Source organism: Varanus komodoensis, unplaced genomic scaffold (assembly GCF_004798865.1).
Source record: "Varanus komodoensis strain SLA01 unplaced genomic scaffold, ASM479886v1 scaffold78, whole genome shotgun sequence".
In the NCBI taxonomy this organism is placed as follows: Eukaryota; Metazoa; Chordata; class Lepidosauria; order Squamata; family Varanidae; genus Varanus; species Varanus komodoensis.
Genome location: NW_025336455.1, coordinates 2,613,149 through 2,629,824, shown reverse-complemented (window position 1 = coordinate 2,629,824; position 16,676 = coordinate 2,613,149). Strand labels below are relative to the sequence as shown.

General features: G+C 71.6%; 1 protein-coding gene across 10 annotated transcripts in view; it reads right to left on the bottom strand.

Annotated features, from left to right (window-relative positions):
* PLEC (plectin) overlaps positions 1-16,676 on the bottom strand; it is a 79,470-nt gene that overhangs the window by 9,709 nt on the left and 53,085 nt on the right. For all 10 annotated transcript variants that reach the window (XM_044453289.1, XM_044453290.1, XM_044453292.1 and 7 more), the window contains 25 exons: positions 16,172-16,287; positions 15,982-16,088; positions 15,759-15,878; positions 15,115-15,210; positions 14,695-14,822; positions 14,076-14,169; positions 13,835-13,989; positions 13,350-13,644; positions 13,147-13,224; positions 12,695-12,856; positions 12,504-12,608; positions 12,236-12,331; positions 11,939-12,064; positions 11,706-11,858; positions 11,456-11,610; positions 11,116-11,242; positions 10,045-10,228; positions 9,675-9,832; positions 8,757-8,935; positions 7,588-7,726; positions 7,103-7,459; positions 6,547-6,630; positions 6,341-6,445; positions 5,858-5,956; positions 1,190-4,570 (listed from right to left, as the gene is read on the bottom strand). In XM_044453289.1, the coding sequence (XP_044309224.1) occupies positions 1,190-4,570; positions 5,858-5,956; positions 6,341-6,445; positions 6,547-6,630; positions 7,103-7,459; positions 7,588-7,726; positions 8,757-8,935; positions 9,675-9,832; positions 10,045-10,228; positions 11,116-11,242; positions 11,456-11,610; positions 11,706-11,858; positions 11,939-12,064; positions 12,236-12,331; positions 12,504-12,608; positions 12,695-12,856; positions 13,147-13,224; positions 13,350-13,644; positions 13,835-13,989; positions 14,076-14,169; positions 14,695-14,822; positions 15,115-15,210; positions 15,759-15,878; positions 15,982-16,088; positions 16,172-16,287 (6,799 nt within the window). The remainder of the gene's footprint in view (positions 1-1,189; positions 4,571-5,857; positions 5,957-6,340; positions 6,446-6,546; positions 6,631-7,102; positions 7,460-7,587; positions 7,727-8,756; positions 8,936-9,674; positions 9,833-10,044; positions 10,229-11,115; positions 11,243-11,455; positions 11,611-11,705; positions 11,859-11,938; positions 12,065-12,235; positions 12,332-12,503; positions 12,609-12,694; positions 12,857-13,146; positions 13,225-13,349; positions 13,645-13,834; positions 13,990-14,075; positions 14,170-14,694; positions 14,823-15,114; positions 15,211-15,758; positions 15,879-15,981; positions 16,089-16,171; positions 16,288-16,676) is intronic.

Below are 16,676 nucleotides of genomic sequence, written 5' to 3'. Positions count from 1 at the left end.
TGCGTCCCACCTGCAGTGGGGCCTGGCACCAGGGCAGGCCACCGGCGCTCCCCCTCCCACCTGCAGCCGGGCGAGAGCCGCGGGGGCAGGCCGGGCCCCCCAGGCCAGCGGCCCGGCCCAGCCCCCCTCGAAGGGACCCACGCTGCTCCAGCCCCCGGCCTGTGGGCGACTGACTGGGCAGTGTCCCCCACCCCCCGCCCAAGGGGGCCTGCTGCGGCTCTCCGAGGCTGGGTCTTGGGAAGGAGCCACGCACGGGGTCCCCGCAGCCTTAAAAGGCCGCTGGCCGGGCGCCTCCGAAGCAGGAGCATGCTCCTTCGGCTGCAGCACGGCCGGGCGGGGGAGCGCCCAGCCGAGATGCCGGCCGTGGCTCTCGGGGTCCCGGAGGGGCTCCCCCGGGCTGGCGGCCACTTGGGCCACACTCAGTCGCTTACCTTGCGCCACCCCTGGGCAGGGCGTCCCGGTGCTGCGCTTCGCTGGCCTTTGGGGGCAACGAGTCTGCCGGCTCGGGCCAGAGCCTCCGGGGCCCCCTCGGCTCACAGCCCCCGGCCCGGGCCCCCTCGGCACATCCCTCCCTGGCCCCCCCACGACGGCTTCGGGCCACGCGCCCTTCCGCAGGCGCAAAGGGCCGGCCTCGGGGCCCGCCTCGCCCTGCGGGGGCGCGGAGCAGACGCTTCGGGCATCGCTCAGGGGCGCCTCTCCCGCGCCCGGAGCCTCAGCCGCTCCGCCTGCGCCACAGGCACGGCTTCCGCAGGGCAGCCGCCGGGCTGCCGTCACGTGACGCTTCCGCTCGCGGGCCCACAAGCACAAGCCGGCAACGGCCGCCCGGGCGCCTCTGCATCCGAGCGAGCGGACCTGGCTGCGGGAGGTGTCCGAGGCGCAGGCGCCCGTGCGGGCCCTCCACTGCTGAGGAGCGTCTCCCCGCCTCCGGCACTGGACCCCGCCGGGGACCCAGGAAGCGGTGTGGTGCCCCTCGGCACCCTGCTGGCCAACACTGACTGGCGCACGGAGAACAACCTGCTGGGACCCTCACGTGCCCCGACGGCCCCCCGCTCGCCCCCAACATGCGCCCAGCCGCCCCGGGGGACAGGTGGGGCCGCGCCGCGTGCCGACGGGGCCGGCTTCCTCGGGCCCCGAGAAGGCCCCTGGGTGGCTGGGCTGGGCAGGGCAAGGGGCCCCCTCCGCGTGGTACCTCCTCTGCCTTTCGCTGCAGCGCCAGCGCCTCCTGCTTCAGCTTGGCCTTCTCCTGCTCCAGCTCCGCGATGGCTCTCCTTAGCTTCTCTGCGTCCTGGTCGCTCTGCTGCCTCTGGATCTCCAGCGTGTGAACCAGCGTCATCTTCTCCTGGGTGGACAGCTCCGTCTGGTGCAGCTTCTGGCTGATCTCCTCGGCCTGCCTCTTGAACCGCTTGGCCTCCTCCTCGGCCTTGGCCTGGGCCAGGCTCAGCTCGGTGACTTGCACCTTCAGGCGCTCGGCGTCCGCGCTGATCTCCAGCTGCCGCCTGCGCTCTGCCTCCAGCGTCTTCTGGAAGCCTTCCGTCTCCTCCACCAGCCGCTGCTGCATCTGCTCCTTGTCCTCCTGGAGCCGCTTGGCCTGCTCCTGGGCGAGGTCCTTCTGCTTCTGCAGCGCCTCCGCCTCGGCCTTCAGGCGGGTCGCCTCCTGGACGGCCTGCATCTTCTCCTTCACCACCTTCTCCGCCAGGGCCCGCTGCTGGGCCAGGTCCTCCTCGGCCAGTGCCCGCATGCGGGCCGCCTCCTGGGCCTCCACACTCAGCCGGGCAGCTTCCTCCGCCACTTGCTTCATCTTCTCGGCCTCCTCGGCCAGCAGCTTCTGCGTGTTGTCCTTGTCCTTCAGGATCAGCGCCCTGTTCTCCTCCTCGATGCGGGTCTTCAGCTTGAGCAGCTCCTCCATCTGGATCCTCACCTTGAACAGCTCCTCCTCCACCTGGGCCTTCTGCTTCATGGCTTCGGTCACCTCCTCCTTCAGCCGCCGCTGCTCTTCCTCCAGGATGCTCTTCTGGTGGTCCGTCTGCTCCAGCTGCAGCTTGACCTTGGCCAGCTCCTGCTCCACCTGGGCCTTCTGCCGCAGCGTCTGCTCGGCGAACTTCTTGTGTTTCTCCATCTCGGCGTCTGCCAGCTGCTTCTGCTGGAGGGCGGCCTGCTCCGCCTGAGCCCGCTTGGCCGCCTCCAGCTCGGCCTCCTTCCGCAGCTTCTCCGCATCCTCCTGTGCCCTGGCCTTGGCCTGGGCCTCCTCCTCCGCGCGCTGCTTCCTGCGCTCGGCTTCCTCCACCCGCTGCCGGGACAGGGCCGCATCCTGCTCCGCCCGGACGCGGGCCAGCTCGGCCTCCTCGGCAGCCCGCCTGGCCTGCTCCGCCTCCTCGCGCAGCCTGTCCAGGGCGCTCTGCTCCTGCTGCCGGGTCTGCAGCAGCTCCTGCTCCTTCTGCTGCACGGCGGCCAGGTGGGCCTTCTCCTCGGCAGCCAGCCGCTTCTGGGCCGCCTCCTGGGCCAGCTGGATCTGCCTCTCGGACTCACGCTCGGCCAGCTCCTTCTGCCTCCGGGCCTCCTCCACCTTGGCCTTCAGGCGCTCCACCTCCTCCAGGGCCGCCTTGCGCTGCTGGGCAGCCTCCTGCTCCGCGGCCAGGATCTTCCTGACCTTGGCCTCGGCCTCCTTGCGGCGGCCCTCCTCCTCCAGGGCCGCCTGGCGCAGCCTCTCCGCCTCCTGCTCCGCCTGCTCCTTGCTGCGCTGGGTCTCCTCGGCGTTCTGCCTGATCTTGCCCAGCTCCAGCTCCAGCTCCGTCTTGCCCAGCGAGGCCTTTTCAAAGTTGGCCTTGAGCAGGCGGATCTCCTCCTCGACGACGCGCCGCTGCTTCAGTGTGTCATCCACGATGCTCTTCTGCCTCTCCAGCTCGTTTTCCGAGGACTTGCGCAGCTGGGCGATCTTCTCCTCGATGTCCTGCTTGTGCTGAGCCGCCTGCTCCTCCAGCAGCCGCCGCTGGTAGGCCTCGTCCTCGGCCAGCCGGCGCAGGCGCTCGTTCTCCGCCTCCTTCTCCTTGAGGGCGATCTCGGCCTCCGCTTTCAGCCGCGAGGCCTCGTTGATGGCCGCCAGCTTCTCCTTGAGGATCCGCTCGGCCTCCGCCCGCTGCCGGGCAGCCTCCTCCTCGGCCAGCTGCCGCTGCCGCTTGGCCTCCTCCGAGAGGGCCCGCAGCCGCGCCGCCTCCTCGGCCAGCTCCCGCAGCTTGCTGGCCTCGGCCTCCAGCATCTGCTTGGACTTCTCGCTGGTGGAGCGGGACTCCTCCTCCGCCTTGGCCTTGCTCTGCAGCAGGAGCTCCATCTCGGTGCGCAGCTTGGCCAGCTCCTCCTGCAGCTCCGTCCGCTTCTGGATAGCCTCGCTCACGTCGTTCTTGAGGCGGAAGAGCTCCTCCTCCAGCAGCAGGCGCTGCTGCTCGCCGTTCTCCATCTCCGCCTTCAGGCGGATGAGCTCCTGCTCAGCCAGCAGCTTCTGCTGGGCCGTCCCCTCGGCCAGCTTCCGCTGCTTCTCCAGCTCCTCCTCGGCCAGCTCCTTCTGGCGCAGGGCGGCTGCCTCGGCCTTGCCGCGCTTCCGCGCCTCCCGCTCGGCATCCTCCTTCTGCTTCTCGGCCTCCTCCTGCGCCAGGGACTTCTTGTGGGCCACCTCCTCCGCCTGCAGCCGCAGCCGCAGGGCCTCGTTGGCCTTCTGGCGCCACTTCTCCACCTCCCTCTCCGCCTCCTCCCTGGACTGCTCGGCCTCCAGCTGCTGCCTCTTCAGCCGCTCGGCCTCCTCCTGCAGGTGGGTGACGGTCAGGTGCTCCTGCTGCAGGGAGAGCTCCAGCTGGGCCGTCTTCTCCGCGAAGGACAGGCGCCGGCTCTGCAGGTCGGCCTCGGCGCTCTTCTGGGCCGCCTCCTGGGCCACCTGCAGCTGCCGCTCCTTCTCCAGCTCGGCCTGCCGCATCCTGCGCTCCGCCTCCTCGGCCTGCAGGCGCAGCTGCTGCAGGTCCTCCAGGGCCTTCTGCTTCTCCCGGGCCGCCTGCTGCTCGGCCTGCACCTTGCGCCGCACCTCCTCCTCGGCCTCCCGCTTCCTCTGCGCCTCCTCCTTCACCTGCCGGCGCAGGCGCTCAGCCTCCTCCTGGGCCAGCTTCTTCTGGCGCTCGGCCTCCTCGGCGCGGGCCCGCAGCGCCCACAGCTCCTCCTCTGCCCCGGCCCGCTGCTGCTCCGTGGAGTCCAGCTGCAGGCGGATGACGCGGATCTCCTCCTCCACCTTCCGGCGGCTGAGCTCGGCCTCCTCGATCAGCTTGAGCTTGGCCTGGATCTGCAGGTCCGAGCTGACCTTGACCTGCGCCAGCTCCTGCTGGATGTTCTGCTTCTGCTGCTCGGCGTCCACGGCCACCAGCTGCCGCCGGCTGACCTCCTCCTGCATGCGCCGCTGCAGCTCCTGGGCCTCCTTTTCCGCCTGCGCCTTGGCCTGGGCGTGGGCCGCCGCCAACTGCCTCTGCTTCTCCAGCTGCGCCTCCACCTCGGCCAGGCGCTCCTGCTCCTCCGCCTTCAGTTTCTCTGCGGCTTTCTAGGGGGGCAGGGCGGGGGGGAGAGGGGAGAGAGAGAAAGATCACAAGAGACGGGTTGGCGCAAGCGAGGCGGGCGAGGGGCCGGGGCGGCGGGCCGGGGGCCTTCCCAGGAGGCTCTGGGAAGACGTGTGGCAGCCAGGAGGAGGCGGTGCTCACGCCTCTTGTTGAGCCTGGCGGGCAAGGAAGCAGGATGACCCACGAACCAAGGATGGCGGATGGAAAGACAGTGAGGGGAGGGGAGGGGAGGGGGGAGGGGGGATGGAGAAGGACAAGCCGACAACAAGCAGGACCCACGAGATGGGAGCAGCTGGAGCACCTCCACCATGCGCGGCGCAAACCGTGGCAGAACCATCACCGGAGAAACCGTGGCGGCGGCAGGAAAGGCCCGTCCTCCGGGAACGGGAGCGAAGGCGCGAGCGAGTCCACGGGGCAAGGCGGGGGCAGGCGGGTGCCGCCCAGGCCGGCCCCTTTTCCGGGGCAGGAGGCAGGGCCCGGAGAGGTGCCCAGGGAAGGCCCAGCTGGCCGCCTGGGGCGCATGCGCAAAGCACACCCCGCACCAGTGGAAGCCGGGAAGCTGCCTCCAGGAGGCGGCCAGGTGACACGGGGCAGGAAGGGCGACGGCTGAGGCCGGCCAGAGCAAGGCCCCCCGTCCCCCAGAGGACCCGCCCCAGCACCCCTTCCGCCCTCCCCTCTGAGCCTTCGCGCCTGCCGGGCCCGTAGCCGACTCTGCCGTGGCCTGACGGGGGGCACGCGGGGGACCGGGGGGGGGCAGCAGGCTGCAGCGAGGAGGAGGGATGGAAGCGGGAGAGCATGCACAGAGTGCGGGAGTACCTGGAGACGGCACGCGAGTCCTGCTGGCATTAACCCTCCACGCGATCCCCACCACCACACACGCCCCAAGACAAAGCGCTGGCAAAGCGGCTCAACTTCCGGAGGGCAGAAACCAAGAGTTAGAAAGGTCACCCGGCCAGAGCGCGGCGGAGGAGCAGGCAGGCAGAGCTGCGGGGGGGCGGCCCCGCGGGGACACGGGGCAGGGGCAGGCGCGGTGGGGCCGGGAGAAGCGTGTCTCGGGGAAGCGCCCTCTCCCGCCGGGCCGGCAGAGTCCCCCGGCCCGCGGGTCGCAGGAGGGCTGTGCCCGGGCCGGAGCGTGGCGGGGCGCGTCCAGGGCCAGCATTAGTGAGGTGAGGCGGCAGCCCGGGGGGCGCTTCGAGCAGCTGTGGGCCGGGGGCGAGGGATGCGACCAAGCCGTGCGGGCCCCAGCCCCTGTCTGGCAGCCGCCAGCCTACCTCCTCCTGCTCCAGCCGCCGGAGGGTCTCCGTGATGAAGCGGATGTACTGGCTGGTCAGCGTGGCCAGCTCGCTGTACTGCGTCCGCAGGTCCACGTACTGCAGGGCCAAAGCGGGGCGTCACCACTCCGGGGGGCCTCCCGGGCCAGGCGCCCCCGCGGCACCAGGCCTCCCCCCCCCGGCAGCCCGCAGCGGGACTGGGAGCGAGGGCCCCAGCGGCACCGGCCCCATCCCCCTGGCGGCCACGGGGGGCTCACGGGCAGAGCGGGCCGGGTGCCTGCCACTGGTGCCACTGCGCCAGGACCAGCCGCCTCCGAGCACCGGCCCGGCCCCCTTCGGGAGACTGCCGGGCGGGCGCCAGAGCGGCCCTTAGCCCTCCCCGCCCCATGTCAGAGCCCTCCTCCAGCCACCCCTTTCCGCCCGGAACACCAGCCCCACTGCGGTGCTGCTGCCGCCAGGCCCCCGGGCCCCCGTGGCCCCCACCTCCTGGATGATGCTGTCCGAGGCAGACTGGACTTTGGGCTTCTTCGCGGGAGACGCGGCCGGCTCCACCTGGGCCTTGTAGGTCACCAGCTGCAGTTCGTAGTCCTGGGAAAGACAAGCTGCTGGGACCAAAGCCGGCAGCACCCCCCACAGGGCGGGCGACCCCCCACCCCCGCACACGCCCTCCCTCTGCCCCCGCGGCTCACCTTGATGGCGTCGATGTACTGCTTGGCAAAGCGCTGGCACTCCTCCACCTGGGCCCGGTTCTGCTCACACTCCTCCAGCAGTTTCTGGGGACACAGACCAGTGACGGCTCAGCAGAGCTGGGAAGCCCCCATCCCCGGCCACGAGGGAAGCAAAGCGCCTCCGGCACAGTGATCTGCGAACTGGGCTGCGGGAGCTCCCTCTGCTGTGCCGGGGGGCCGCCAGCCACCCCTTCCGCCCAGGCCGACGGAGCCGGGGGACGGGTCACAGGCGTGTGGCTCGCCGGGCCTTTGCCGGCCAGCTCCCTGCCCCGTTCTAGCGCCTTCCCCGTGGGCTCGCCTCTGAAGGTGGGGGGAGGCGCACTGGCGCGTCTCTCTTGCGGGCAGCCGTCGAGCGGCACGGGGCCGGGGGCAGGACAAGCTGGGTGGGAGCCGAGGCCAGGGGGCCGGGGCAGGGCCCTCCAGCCCCTTCGCCCGGGCGGGAGGCTGCGTGTGCCCGCCGAGCGGGGCCGAGGAGGAGCGCCCAGCGGCGCGGAGCGGCCGGCCCCGGGGCCCTCACCTTCTGCTGCAGGAGCTGCTCGCGGACGCCCTCGCTGCTGGTGACGGGCACGGCCTGCAGAGCCTCCTGGCGCTGCCGGGCCTCGCGGATCCACCGGATGAGCCGGTCGTAGCTCTCGCGGTAGTAGCGCAGCTGGCGGCCCAGCTGGTCCAGCTCGCGCTGGCGCATGTCAATCTGGGTCAGGACGGCCTGCCAGCGCTCCAGCAGGGTGTGCACGCGCTCGTGGTACCGGTCCAGGTCCAGGTCCCTCTCGCTGTGGCCCCGTACCATGCGCTCGTTCACCTCGCTGGCCTTGCCCAGGTCGGCCTCCAGGGTGCTGAAGAGCGGCTGGTGCCCCTCCACCTGCCCACGCAGCTTCTGCGGGATGGGGGGCTCCGGTCAGGGGACCCTGGCCTCTGGGGGGCCTCCCCCCCGAGGCCCAGCCGCTCCTCTGCTCCGCCCCCCCCCCCCCCCGCCGGCATCCGGTCCTGCCCTCTGCCGGGCACCTTCAGCTCTGCCTTGGTCGCCTCGAGGGCCTGGAGGTCCGCGGGCACCGTCTGCACGTCCTTCAGCTGCGCCTCGTAGCTCTGGAGCAGCTCCTCAGCCCCCTGCGTGCTCCGGATGACCAGACTGATGGTCTTCAGCCTGTGGGGGGGCACATGGAGGAGGGTCCAAAGGGGCCAGAGGGCCGTTCGGCCCAGGCCTCTGCTGGTGCAGGACACCCAGGCGCACCGTCCCACTTGGAGGGCTTCAAGGCCCAGTTTCGCCTTGAAGGCCCCCAGTGTGGGAGAGCCCCCCACCTCTCAGGCTGCTGGTCCCACAGCCGCATTGCTCTGACAGCGAGGAAGCTTTCCCTGATCTCTAGCCTGAATCTTAACCTGTTACAATTGTTGAATGGATTCTTCCGCGTCCGGCACTCTGGCGTCAGCAAGAGGATCTTGGCCATCCTCTCTGTGACAGCCTTGGAGGGACTTCTAGAGGGATCTCATGCCCCCCTCAGCCTTCTCTTCCCAAGGCTGAACATGCCCGGTTCCCTCAGACTCTCCTCGCAGGGCAGGGTCTCCAAGCCCTGGGTCACTTTGGTTGCCCTCGCTTGACGTCGGGAGAGGCCAGGAGCTGAATCGGACCCACAGGCCTCTCTCCCAGCACCGTCCCACCTACCATCCGGTGCCCCGTGGTGAGCCCAGGAGCAGGACTGGAAGCGGCCACTGGTGGCAAGGGGCCTGTGGCCCTGTGCCAGGCTCAGCGGGGGCCCGGGGGGCCGCCTGCCCCCCGGACACGGGGGGGGGGGGGGCAGGAAGCCAATGCCCGCAGGCAAGGTGCTCGAGGGGGGCATGCTCAGGGCGCCCCAACCACAGCAGCTCTCTACCAGTTTGCTAAAGCGAACAAAATTTAAAGTCACAATTATGACGCCAAGCAGTACATTGCACGGAACGTGTCAAAATGCATCAAGTAAAAGCAGAGGGAGGAATAAATGCGCGCAGTTAAGAGCAGGAAGCAGAGAGGGGAAAACCCTGAGCCGCGGGCTGGCGCAAGCAGGCCAGGCACCCGGAGGCAGGGAGCCCCGGCACCTGGCAGGCGCAAGTCAAGGGGCAGGGCCAGAAGCCCCAGGAAGACCGCCCGCTCCGACCGCCCGGCCCAAGAGCCCCCAGACGGCGGGCCGCGGGGCACTTACTTCTCCAGGTAGATGCTGGAGAGGCCCTGCACCTGGTCCATCTTCTGCAGCGTGAGGTCCAGCTCCGAGTGCAGCAGGGGCGCGGAGCCGGCCTGCTCGGGCTGCGCCAGGACCTGCTCGGTCTTGGCGCTCACCTGGCCCAGGCTCTCCTTGATGCCTTCCAGCTCCAGGTGGATCCGCTAGGGGAAGCGTGGAGGGCGGCGGTGAGCCCCGCCGGCCCCGCGACGGCTGCAGGGGCGAGCCTGTGCCGGGGGCGGGGCGGGGCGGGACCCGGGGCTCGTGGTGGGGGCCCCTTCTGCGCACCCCCAGCTGCAGCAGGAAGGAGCCCTGCCTGACACCCCGGGCAGGCGGGCTGGCTGCCAGTCACCGGCCCCGTGGGACCGAGGGTGTGACGTGCAAGGGACAACGGGGGGAGGGCTGCCAAATGGGGCACGGGGGCGGCCTGGGAGCTACAGGCCAGTCAGGCCGACAGCGGCCCTGCGGCAATTCCAGAGGAGGGAACGGAGCAGTCGGTCCACGAGCCCCCGAAGGCAACGGAGTAGTTCCTGGACGGCAGCAGGGTTTCCCGCCAGCGAGTCTACCAGACTCACCCAACCGATCGGAGCAGACCTGGGTTCCACAGGCACCAGGCGGCGGCTGGAGAGCCACCTGCCGGGGACCCTCGCACTGCACCGGTGTCCTGCGCTGGGCAGTGGGGCGGCCCAGATGGCCCCCCCCACAGCGCTGCCCCGCTGTGCTTCTGCGGTACAGGGCGCTACAGGGTTCCTGGCTTGGGGTGCCCGGGGATGAGGGCCGGGCCTGCGGGACGCCACAGCCGGGAGCCGGTGCTCGGCCGCCGAGCTGCGGCTCCCGCACCCAGGTGCTCCCGGTGCGCGGGTGGGGGCGCCGTCCGGCCTGGGGCAGGAACGGGAGCAGCACCTGCTGGTCGCTGATGCGCTGGGCACACTCCTTGGCGGGGTCTTTGTCCAACGGGGAGCGGATCTTGTGGATGGTGCGCGACTCGCAGCCCTCCAGCCGCAGCAGGATGTCCTTCAGCTGGGAGATGTAGTTTCGGCACAGGGACTCCTCCTGCTCCCCTGCGGACGACCGCAAAGCCAGGCCGGGGTCAGCGGGCCGGCAGGTGGGGGGCGGCTCGGTGCCGGCAGGGGGAGCTGCTGGCCAAGGTGCCCGCCTCCCCGGCCCTGGTGGCCACGCAGCTCGCTCGGTGCCCCGGCATCCACCCCCCGGAGCTGCCGGGCACCCACGGGGCCTGCCCCCTCGCAAGGGGCGGGCACACACCGGGCTTCACCTTTCTCCAGGCCGCGCAGCAGGAGCTCGTACTTCTGGGTGCACGTGCTGTACTCGCGCTCCATGTGCAGCCGGTCGTCCGGCAGGAAGTTCTGTGCGTCCTGGCTGTTGCGCAGGAACTCCTGGTAGTGGCTTTCCAGGTTGCGCAGCGCCTGCCGGTGTTCCTCGGGCGGCATGGTCCGGAACTGCGGGAGACGGAGCAGCGCCCGGTCAGGACGGGCACTCTGCCACTCCCCACGGGGAACCGGGGAGACGAGCCGGAGCCCAGCAGCGCGGAGGGGCAGGAGGCCGCCAGGCCCAGCCCCGCACAGCCACCCCACCCCACCCCACCCCACCCCACCGAGGTGGCCGCCCAGACGCCTCTTGCTGGCCCCCCGCGAGGCGGGGCCCACCGCTTCCCCAGGCAGTCCCTTCCACACGGGGACCCAGAGGACGGAAGCCTATTTGGAGGGGCCGGGGGACAGACGGCGCCCCCAGCGCCCGCGCGGTTGGACGGAGCCCTTGGTGCAGCAGACAGGAGCACGCTCCGTGCGGCGTTCTTGAGGGCACTCAAAGTCCCACAGCCATACGAAGCCTGAACTGCCGCGCGGTGCCCTTTCTGTGCTCTGGCTCGCCAAAACACTCAACTTTGCTTTCCAAACAAAGCAAGTCTCTAGCCCTCAAGGCCGAGTTGGAATAGAGTTGAGAGCACGGCCCAGTGGCACCTAGGGAACACGTGGGAAAGCGGGGAGTTTCCGGTGGGGGTCAGAAGGAGGGCGAGTTCCTGGCACCCCCCCATCCCATGGCCATGTGCAGCTTTTCCCATTTCCCTCCCTTCAAGGGCCTTTGCTGGAAAGGAAGGAGCCCGACGGAACCAGGTGCTTTCCAGACTCCCCACCAATGCGACAGAAGCCCCACCCGGAAGTGCCACGGACCACCGGGGCGCTTCCCACGGCACCCTGTCCCCTCTGGCTGCCCCGGACGAGCAGCATGGCCTATTCCTCGAGCCCTTCAGGCTCTCTGGCCGCCGTGGGGGGGCAGGGTGGCCCGCGCAAGTCGCTCGCTTGCAGGATGGGGGGGGCCGGAGGCTCACCGTGAGGAGGGACCACAGCTGGATCTGCTGGATGTCGCGCTGCAGGTACTGCCAGGACAGCAGGCTCGCCATGTCGATGTGCAGCTGGCGCTGGCTGGCCAGCAAGCCCTGGTGGGTGGCCTCCAACCTGCGGAGAAGCCCAGCTTCAGGGAAGCCCGAGGGCTGGAGGGGAGGGGCCCGCGGGGAGAGCCGGGCCGGGGGCCCTCGCTCGCAGCGCTGTCCTGACACCCGCCAATGCCTGCACGCACGCCAGGGGCCCGGGGTGGCCCGAGTCTGGCTCAGGGCATCTGAACGTGGCCCCAGAGCGAGCGAGCGAGCGAGCAGAGGGCGCTGTGCTGACCTGCTGACTGCCTCCAGGGCGTCCTTGTTGGGCGGGGGCACCAGGAAGCAGATGGACGGCACCACGGCCTCACTGCCGGCGGCATTCAGCACCTTCCACTTGGAGGGCTCGGCATTGCTGAGGAGGGTACAGGTGTCCCCCTTGTGCACCGTTATCTGGACGGGGCGGAGGAGAGGCAGCCTCAGAGGAGCCGTGCGGCACAGCCGCCCCTGCGCCCCGCGGGGAGGGCCCTCCGCGCCACGCCCCTCACCTCCAGCTGCTTGTAGTCGCAGACCGCCTGGAGAGGCAGCCGGCCCCTGACGTGGGTGCCCGTGCCGCGGGGCTTCAGCTGGACGATGGTCTTGGCACGCTTGGCGAGCCCCGCCAGGTGGCTCTGGTACTCGACGAGGTGCTCCTTCTCGTCCTGGAGGGGGCAGAGAAGAGGGTGAGGGAAGCGGGCTGGGCTGGGCCGGGCCCGGGGCCGGGGGGGGCTTGCCCACTCACGAGGGAGTCCTTCAGCAGGTCCTCCAGGCGCGTCGCAGTGATGGACCGGTCGCAGGCAAACTTCTTCCTCATGGTGTCCTGGGTCTTGTGCAGGAACTCCTCGGCTTGCTTCACGTCAGAGAAGAACTGGGTGGGGAGAGAGAGGCGGCTGCACTGGCCTGCCAGCTTCTTGGGGTGGGGGGCTCCTTCTCCCCACACAATAGCCGGCCTAGATGCTGGCCCATGGGAAGAGCACCCGGCCAAGGTGGGCCAGCCGCAATTCCTCCCGCTGGCCCAGGGCCCGCCCCCGGGGGGTACCTGGAAGTAGGCCGTGTTCTCCTGCAGGTGGGCCTCGATGCAGCAACACAGCTGCAGCATCCAGCTCCACTGGGTCTGCAGCGCCGCCAGGAAGGCCTGCGGGGAAGAGCGGGGCTCAGCCGGGGAGAGGTGGGGCCGGGCAGTGGGCCCAGGCCCAGCCCACCTCGGCCGCGAGCGGGCTCACGGGACACGGCCATCGGACAGGCCTCGTGACGCCGTCACGCTCGGATCACGAGGCTGCACAGCCCGCCCGGAGCGGCACGCCCACCTCCACCGTCTTCTTGGCCGGATGCTCCTCCCGCAGCAGCCGCTCGCCCGTGCTCTGGATTTCCTTGATCTTCCGCTCGCGTTGCTCCAGCTCCCTCATCAGGCCCTGAGGAAGAGGAAGGAGGCGAGGAGCGCGTCAGCGGGGGGCTGCCAGCCACCCCCCGCCCGCCCGCCCGGCCCGGGAGCCCTTACCGAGTAGCTCTCCTTCTTGGCGGCCATGTTGCTGTTGCGCTCGCTCCAGTCATAGCCGGCCTCCTCCTCTTCCTTCTCGCTCAGCCACAGCAGCTCCCTGGTGGCTGCGGCCACGAACGCCTGCAGGCTCTCGAGCTGCCGGAGCCGGCCCTTGGAGGCGTTCTGCAACGGCACGCACCGGTGACCAGCCGGGCCTCGACCGTGGCCGCTTCCTCAGGCACGGGGCTGCCTTGCTGGCCCCGCGCCCAGCCCACCGCCTCCAGCGGCCCTTCCAAGGCCGGGCTGCTCCCGGACCCCACGCTCCGGCGGAGCAGAGGCGGAAGAGGGGCCGGGCCAGGCGGCCCCACTTGCAGGGCCTCCGGCGGCCACTGCCCACCCCCCCGAGCGCCAGGGCCACGGGCGGGCTGCGCCCATTCGAGGCGGGGGCTCCAGCCGCCCCCCGCGCTCCTTACCAGCAGCTTGGCGTACTGCAGCTCCAGCTTGTTCAGGCAGTCCTGGCAGGCGCTGCGCATGACGGGGGAGAGCTGGGCCTGCAGCGGGCGAGGACGGGAGCCGGGCCTGAGCCGTGTCGCCTGCCGCTCGCCCCCGCAGAGGGGCCCGGGGCTGCCGGGCGGGGGGCCTCCCCACGCTGCCCGCGGAGGGGCGGGGGGCTCACCTCGTCGGCACGGGCGGCCTCCACCTTGGGGCGGAACTCCTCGATGGACTGGTGCAGCCCGCGGTGGCTGCCCAGCTGCGACTCCACGGAGGGCAGGTCGATGCCCCACTCGGCCGCCGCCACGCGCCGCTGGTTCTCCTCCACCCAGGCCAGCAGCTCCTGCAGGTAGCGCAGGGTGGTGTCGTCCAGCTCCGGCCGGGGCCGCGGGGCCTGGGTGCTGGGGGCCGGCCCCGACTTCAGGCGCAGGTTGAACTCCGTGCGCAGGGCCACAAGGCGCTCGTGCAGGCGGTACACCCTGCGGCAGAGAGGGGGGCGCGGGGTGAGGGGGGGCGGGTGCGAGAGGGGCGGCTTCGGGGCCAGAGCCGCCTGCAGTACTGCCGGCCGCCACCCAGCGAGGGGGGCGCTGCGGGACTGTGCCAAGCACGGCAGGAGCGGCTGAGCACGAGGAGGAGGCAGCAGCGGCTGCAGCAGCCCGGCCGGCCCACCTGCGGTACATCTGCTCGCCCTGCAGGTGGCGCCCGTCCTTGAGGGCTTGCACGTCGTTGAAGAGCGAGCGGATCATGGTGTCGGCCTTGTCCAGGTCCTGCTCGATCTCGGCCTGCCTCTGCGGGGCCTTGCCGGCGTTCATCAGCCGGATGTCCTGGAGAGAGGCAGGGGAGTGTGAGGCGGGTCCGGCCCGCACAGCGGCCCACGTGGCGGCCTCCCCCCACCGGCTCGGGCACTCACCGCCTGCAGCAGGCTATCGGCCTGGTTCAGCTGCTCCTCGCAGACGCCCGACTCCATCTGGAGCTTGCTGACGATGCGCTGCAGCCGCTCCAGCCTAGAGGATCGGGGGGCCGGGGCTCAGAGCGCGTCCCATGCCCTCGCCCTGCTCGGGCTCGGGCTCGTGCCGGTGCCTCCTGCGGCAGACGGGGGCGCTGTGCAGCCGGCCAGCCCGCCCGCCCTCCAGGGCCGCAGGGAGAGCAGAAGCTCTGCAGCTGCTCCGGGGCCGCCCGGCCTCGCTCTGCGGTCTGGGCTGCACCGTTTCCTGGTGAGCCCGGCCAGCAGGCGGGGAGCAGTGAGTCACCGCCCGTGTGTTTCCCATTAGGGCTGGGCTGGGCCGGGGCCGGGGCCGGGGCCGGGGCCGGGGCCGGGGCCGGGCCAACCGCTGGCCGGCGGGCCGGGAGGGAGGGACCTGCTGGGCGACGGCACTCCCTCCCCAGGAGAGCAGGACCTGCGCGGCGGCTGCGCCAGGCCGGGCACCGTCCGGGACGGGGGGCCTGGCAGAAGGCTGTGCTGCCAAGGGCCCCGCCACGCAGGGGCTCCTGCCCACCGCCCGGCCCCGGCCCCGGCCCCAGGGGCTCACCTCTCGAACTCCGAGCGCAGAAGCTTCTCGCGCTCCAAAATGGCCACGTGCAGCTTGCCCCACTCCTTCTCCACGTCCAGCGGGTGGTAGCCCGGCGGCACCTTCAGCTGCCCAGACTGCACCGCTGCCTGTGGTCAGCCAGCCGGAGCGGGGCGAGGAGGGAGAAGGCGCACGGTCAGTGCAGGCCACCGCGGGGCCCGGCCAGAGGCCAGAGGCGGCCCCCGTGCAGCGGTCCCCGCCTGGACGTCCTCCGCAGCCGCGGGAGGATGCTCTCCCCATGGGCCTCCCAAGCCGCCCCCGGCAAGCCCAGAGGCCTCCCCGAGAGGCCAGCGCGACTGGACGGACCCCCCGAGCTCGGGCAGATGCCAGCGGGCTCCACCGCCACCGGTGCCCGCTGCCCCGTGCCCAGGGCAAGCCCACCTCCAGGGACTGGAAGATGGCCTTGGAGCGGTGCTTGTCGGCCTCCTTGGCGGGCAGCTCCGTCTCCTTGAACTTCAGGAACTGATGCCACAGGATCTGGGGAAGAGAGGGGCCGGTCAGGCTGTGGGGGGGCAGGGGAGGCGGCTCAGGGCGGGTGGAGCGGGCAGGCACCCGCCCACCCTTGCCTCAGGCACAGCCCTTGGGGTGCGGGGGCAGCCAGCGCCGTGGGGTGCCGGATGGAGGGGGCCCGAAACAGAGCCCTCCCAGCCTCCCCCCCCCCCCCCGACAGGCTCCCGGCCAAGCAGGAGATGCTTCCTGGGCTCGCTGGAGGCCTGCCAGGGCAGCCGGCACATCCCAGCCTCCGGCCCCTCCCGGGCACCCTGCCTGGGCAGGCCGGCTCCAAGGCTGCTGGAAGCGCTGCTGGGGGGGGGGGGGCCATCCCGCCCCGCCTTGATGGGGGGGGAGGAGGAGGAGCCCTTTCATCCGGCGCCAGCAGCCAGGCAGGGAGTGCCAGAACGGAGCGTGGGGACGCGAGCCGGAGCCGGTGCTCTGGGGGAGGCAGCCCGGCTCCAGCCCCGCTTTTGCTTCCGAGGGGCGGGAGAGGGCCTTTGGTCGGGGTGGGGGGCGGGCCGCAGGAGTCTCACCTCGATCTCCTCGTAGCTGGCGGGGAAGCGCCGCTCCTCAAAGACCACCGTGTGATGCTGCACCCACTGCAGCAGCAGCGTCACCACCTCATAGTACTCCTGCCAGCGCAGCTGCAGCTCCTGCGGGGGACGGACAAGGGCCGGTGAGCACCCCCACAGCCGCCGGGCCCCCGCCCAGGGATGCCGCCCCCCTGCCCCGCCCGAGCCCCCGCCACGCGCTCACGTTGGCCCTGACGCCGTCCTGCACGTCGGGCACCCGCGGCATCACGTCGTAGAGGGAGGAGACGTAGGTGATGATGGACTTCTCGTCCGGCTGGGGCACGTCCACGTCTGCGGAGAGAGCGGAAGCGGCCGTCAGCCACGGCCGTGGCCCCCCGGCCCCCCGCAGGGGCCTCGCAGCGGGCCACAGGTACCTTCCGGGTCCAGCAGCCGCGTCACGCCCAGCTCGTGCTCGGCCACGGAGAAGGCCTGCTCCAGGTTCTCCACGTTGCTCTGGCGGTACACCTTGCTCATGTCGATCAGCATCGGCCTGGGCGGGAAAGGCAGGGTCAGCGGCGGGGGGCGGGAGAGGCCCCGCGGGGGGCGAAAGGTCCCTCAGGCGCCCTGCCCTGCCCTGCCCTGCCCTGCCCTGCCCTGCCCAGGGACCACCTGGGAAGGGGCGGGGGCGGCCCCGTGGGGCCTTGCCGGGGCTCCCTGGCCTCAGCCTGGCCGCCTCAGGCCCCCCTCCCCCCACGGCCCGCAGCTGGCGGCACACGGGTGGCCAGAGACCCTGGACACCGTCAGCATCGCCCGGGCACGAGGCGACGGCCCCCCCCGAATCCCTGCACCCCTCGGCACACGCAGGGGCCCTCGACGGAGGCAGCTCCCAGCAGCTGCGGCGGGAAGGCTGCCTCGGCGCCCGCTCAGGGCCCATTGGCC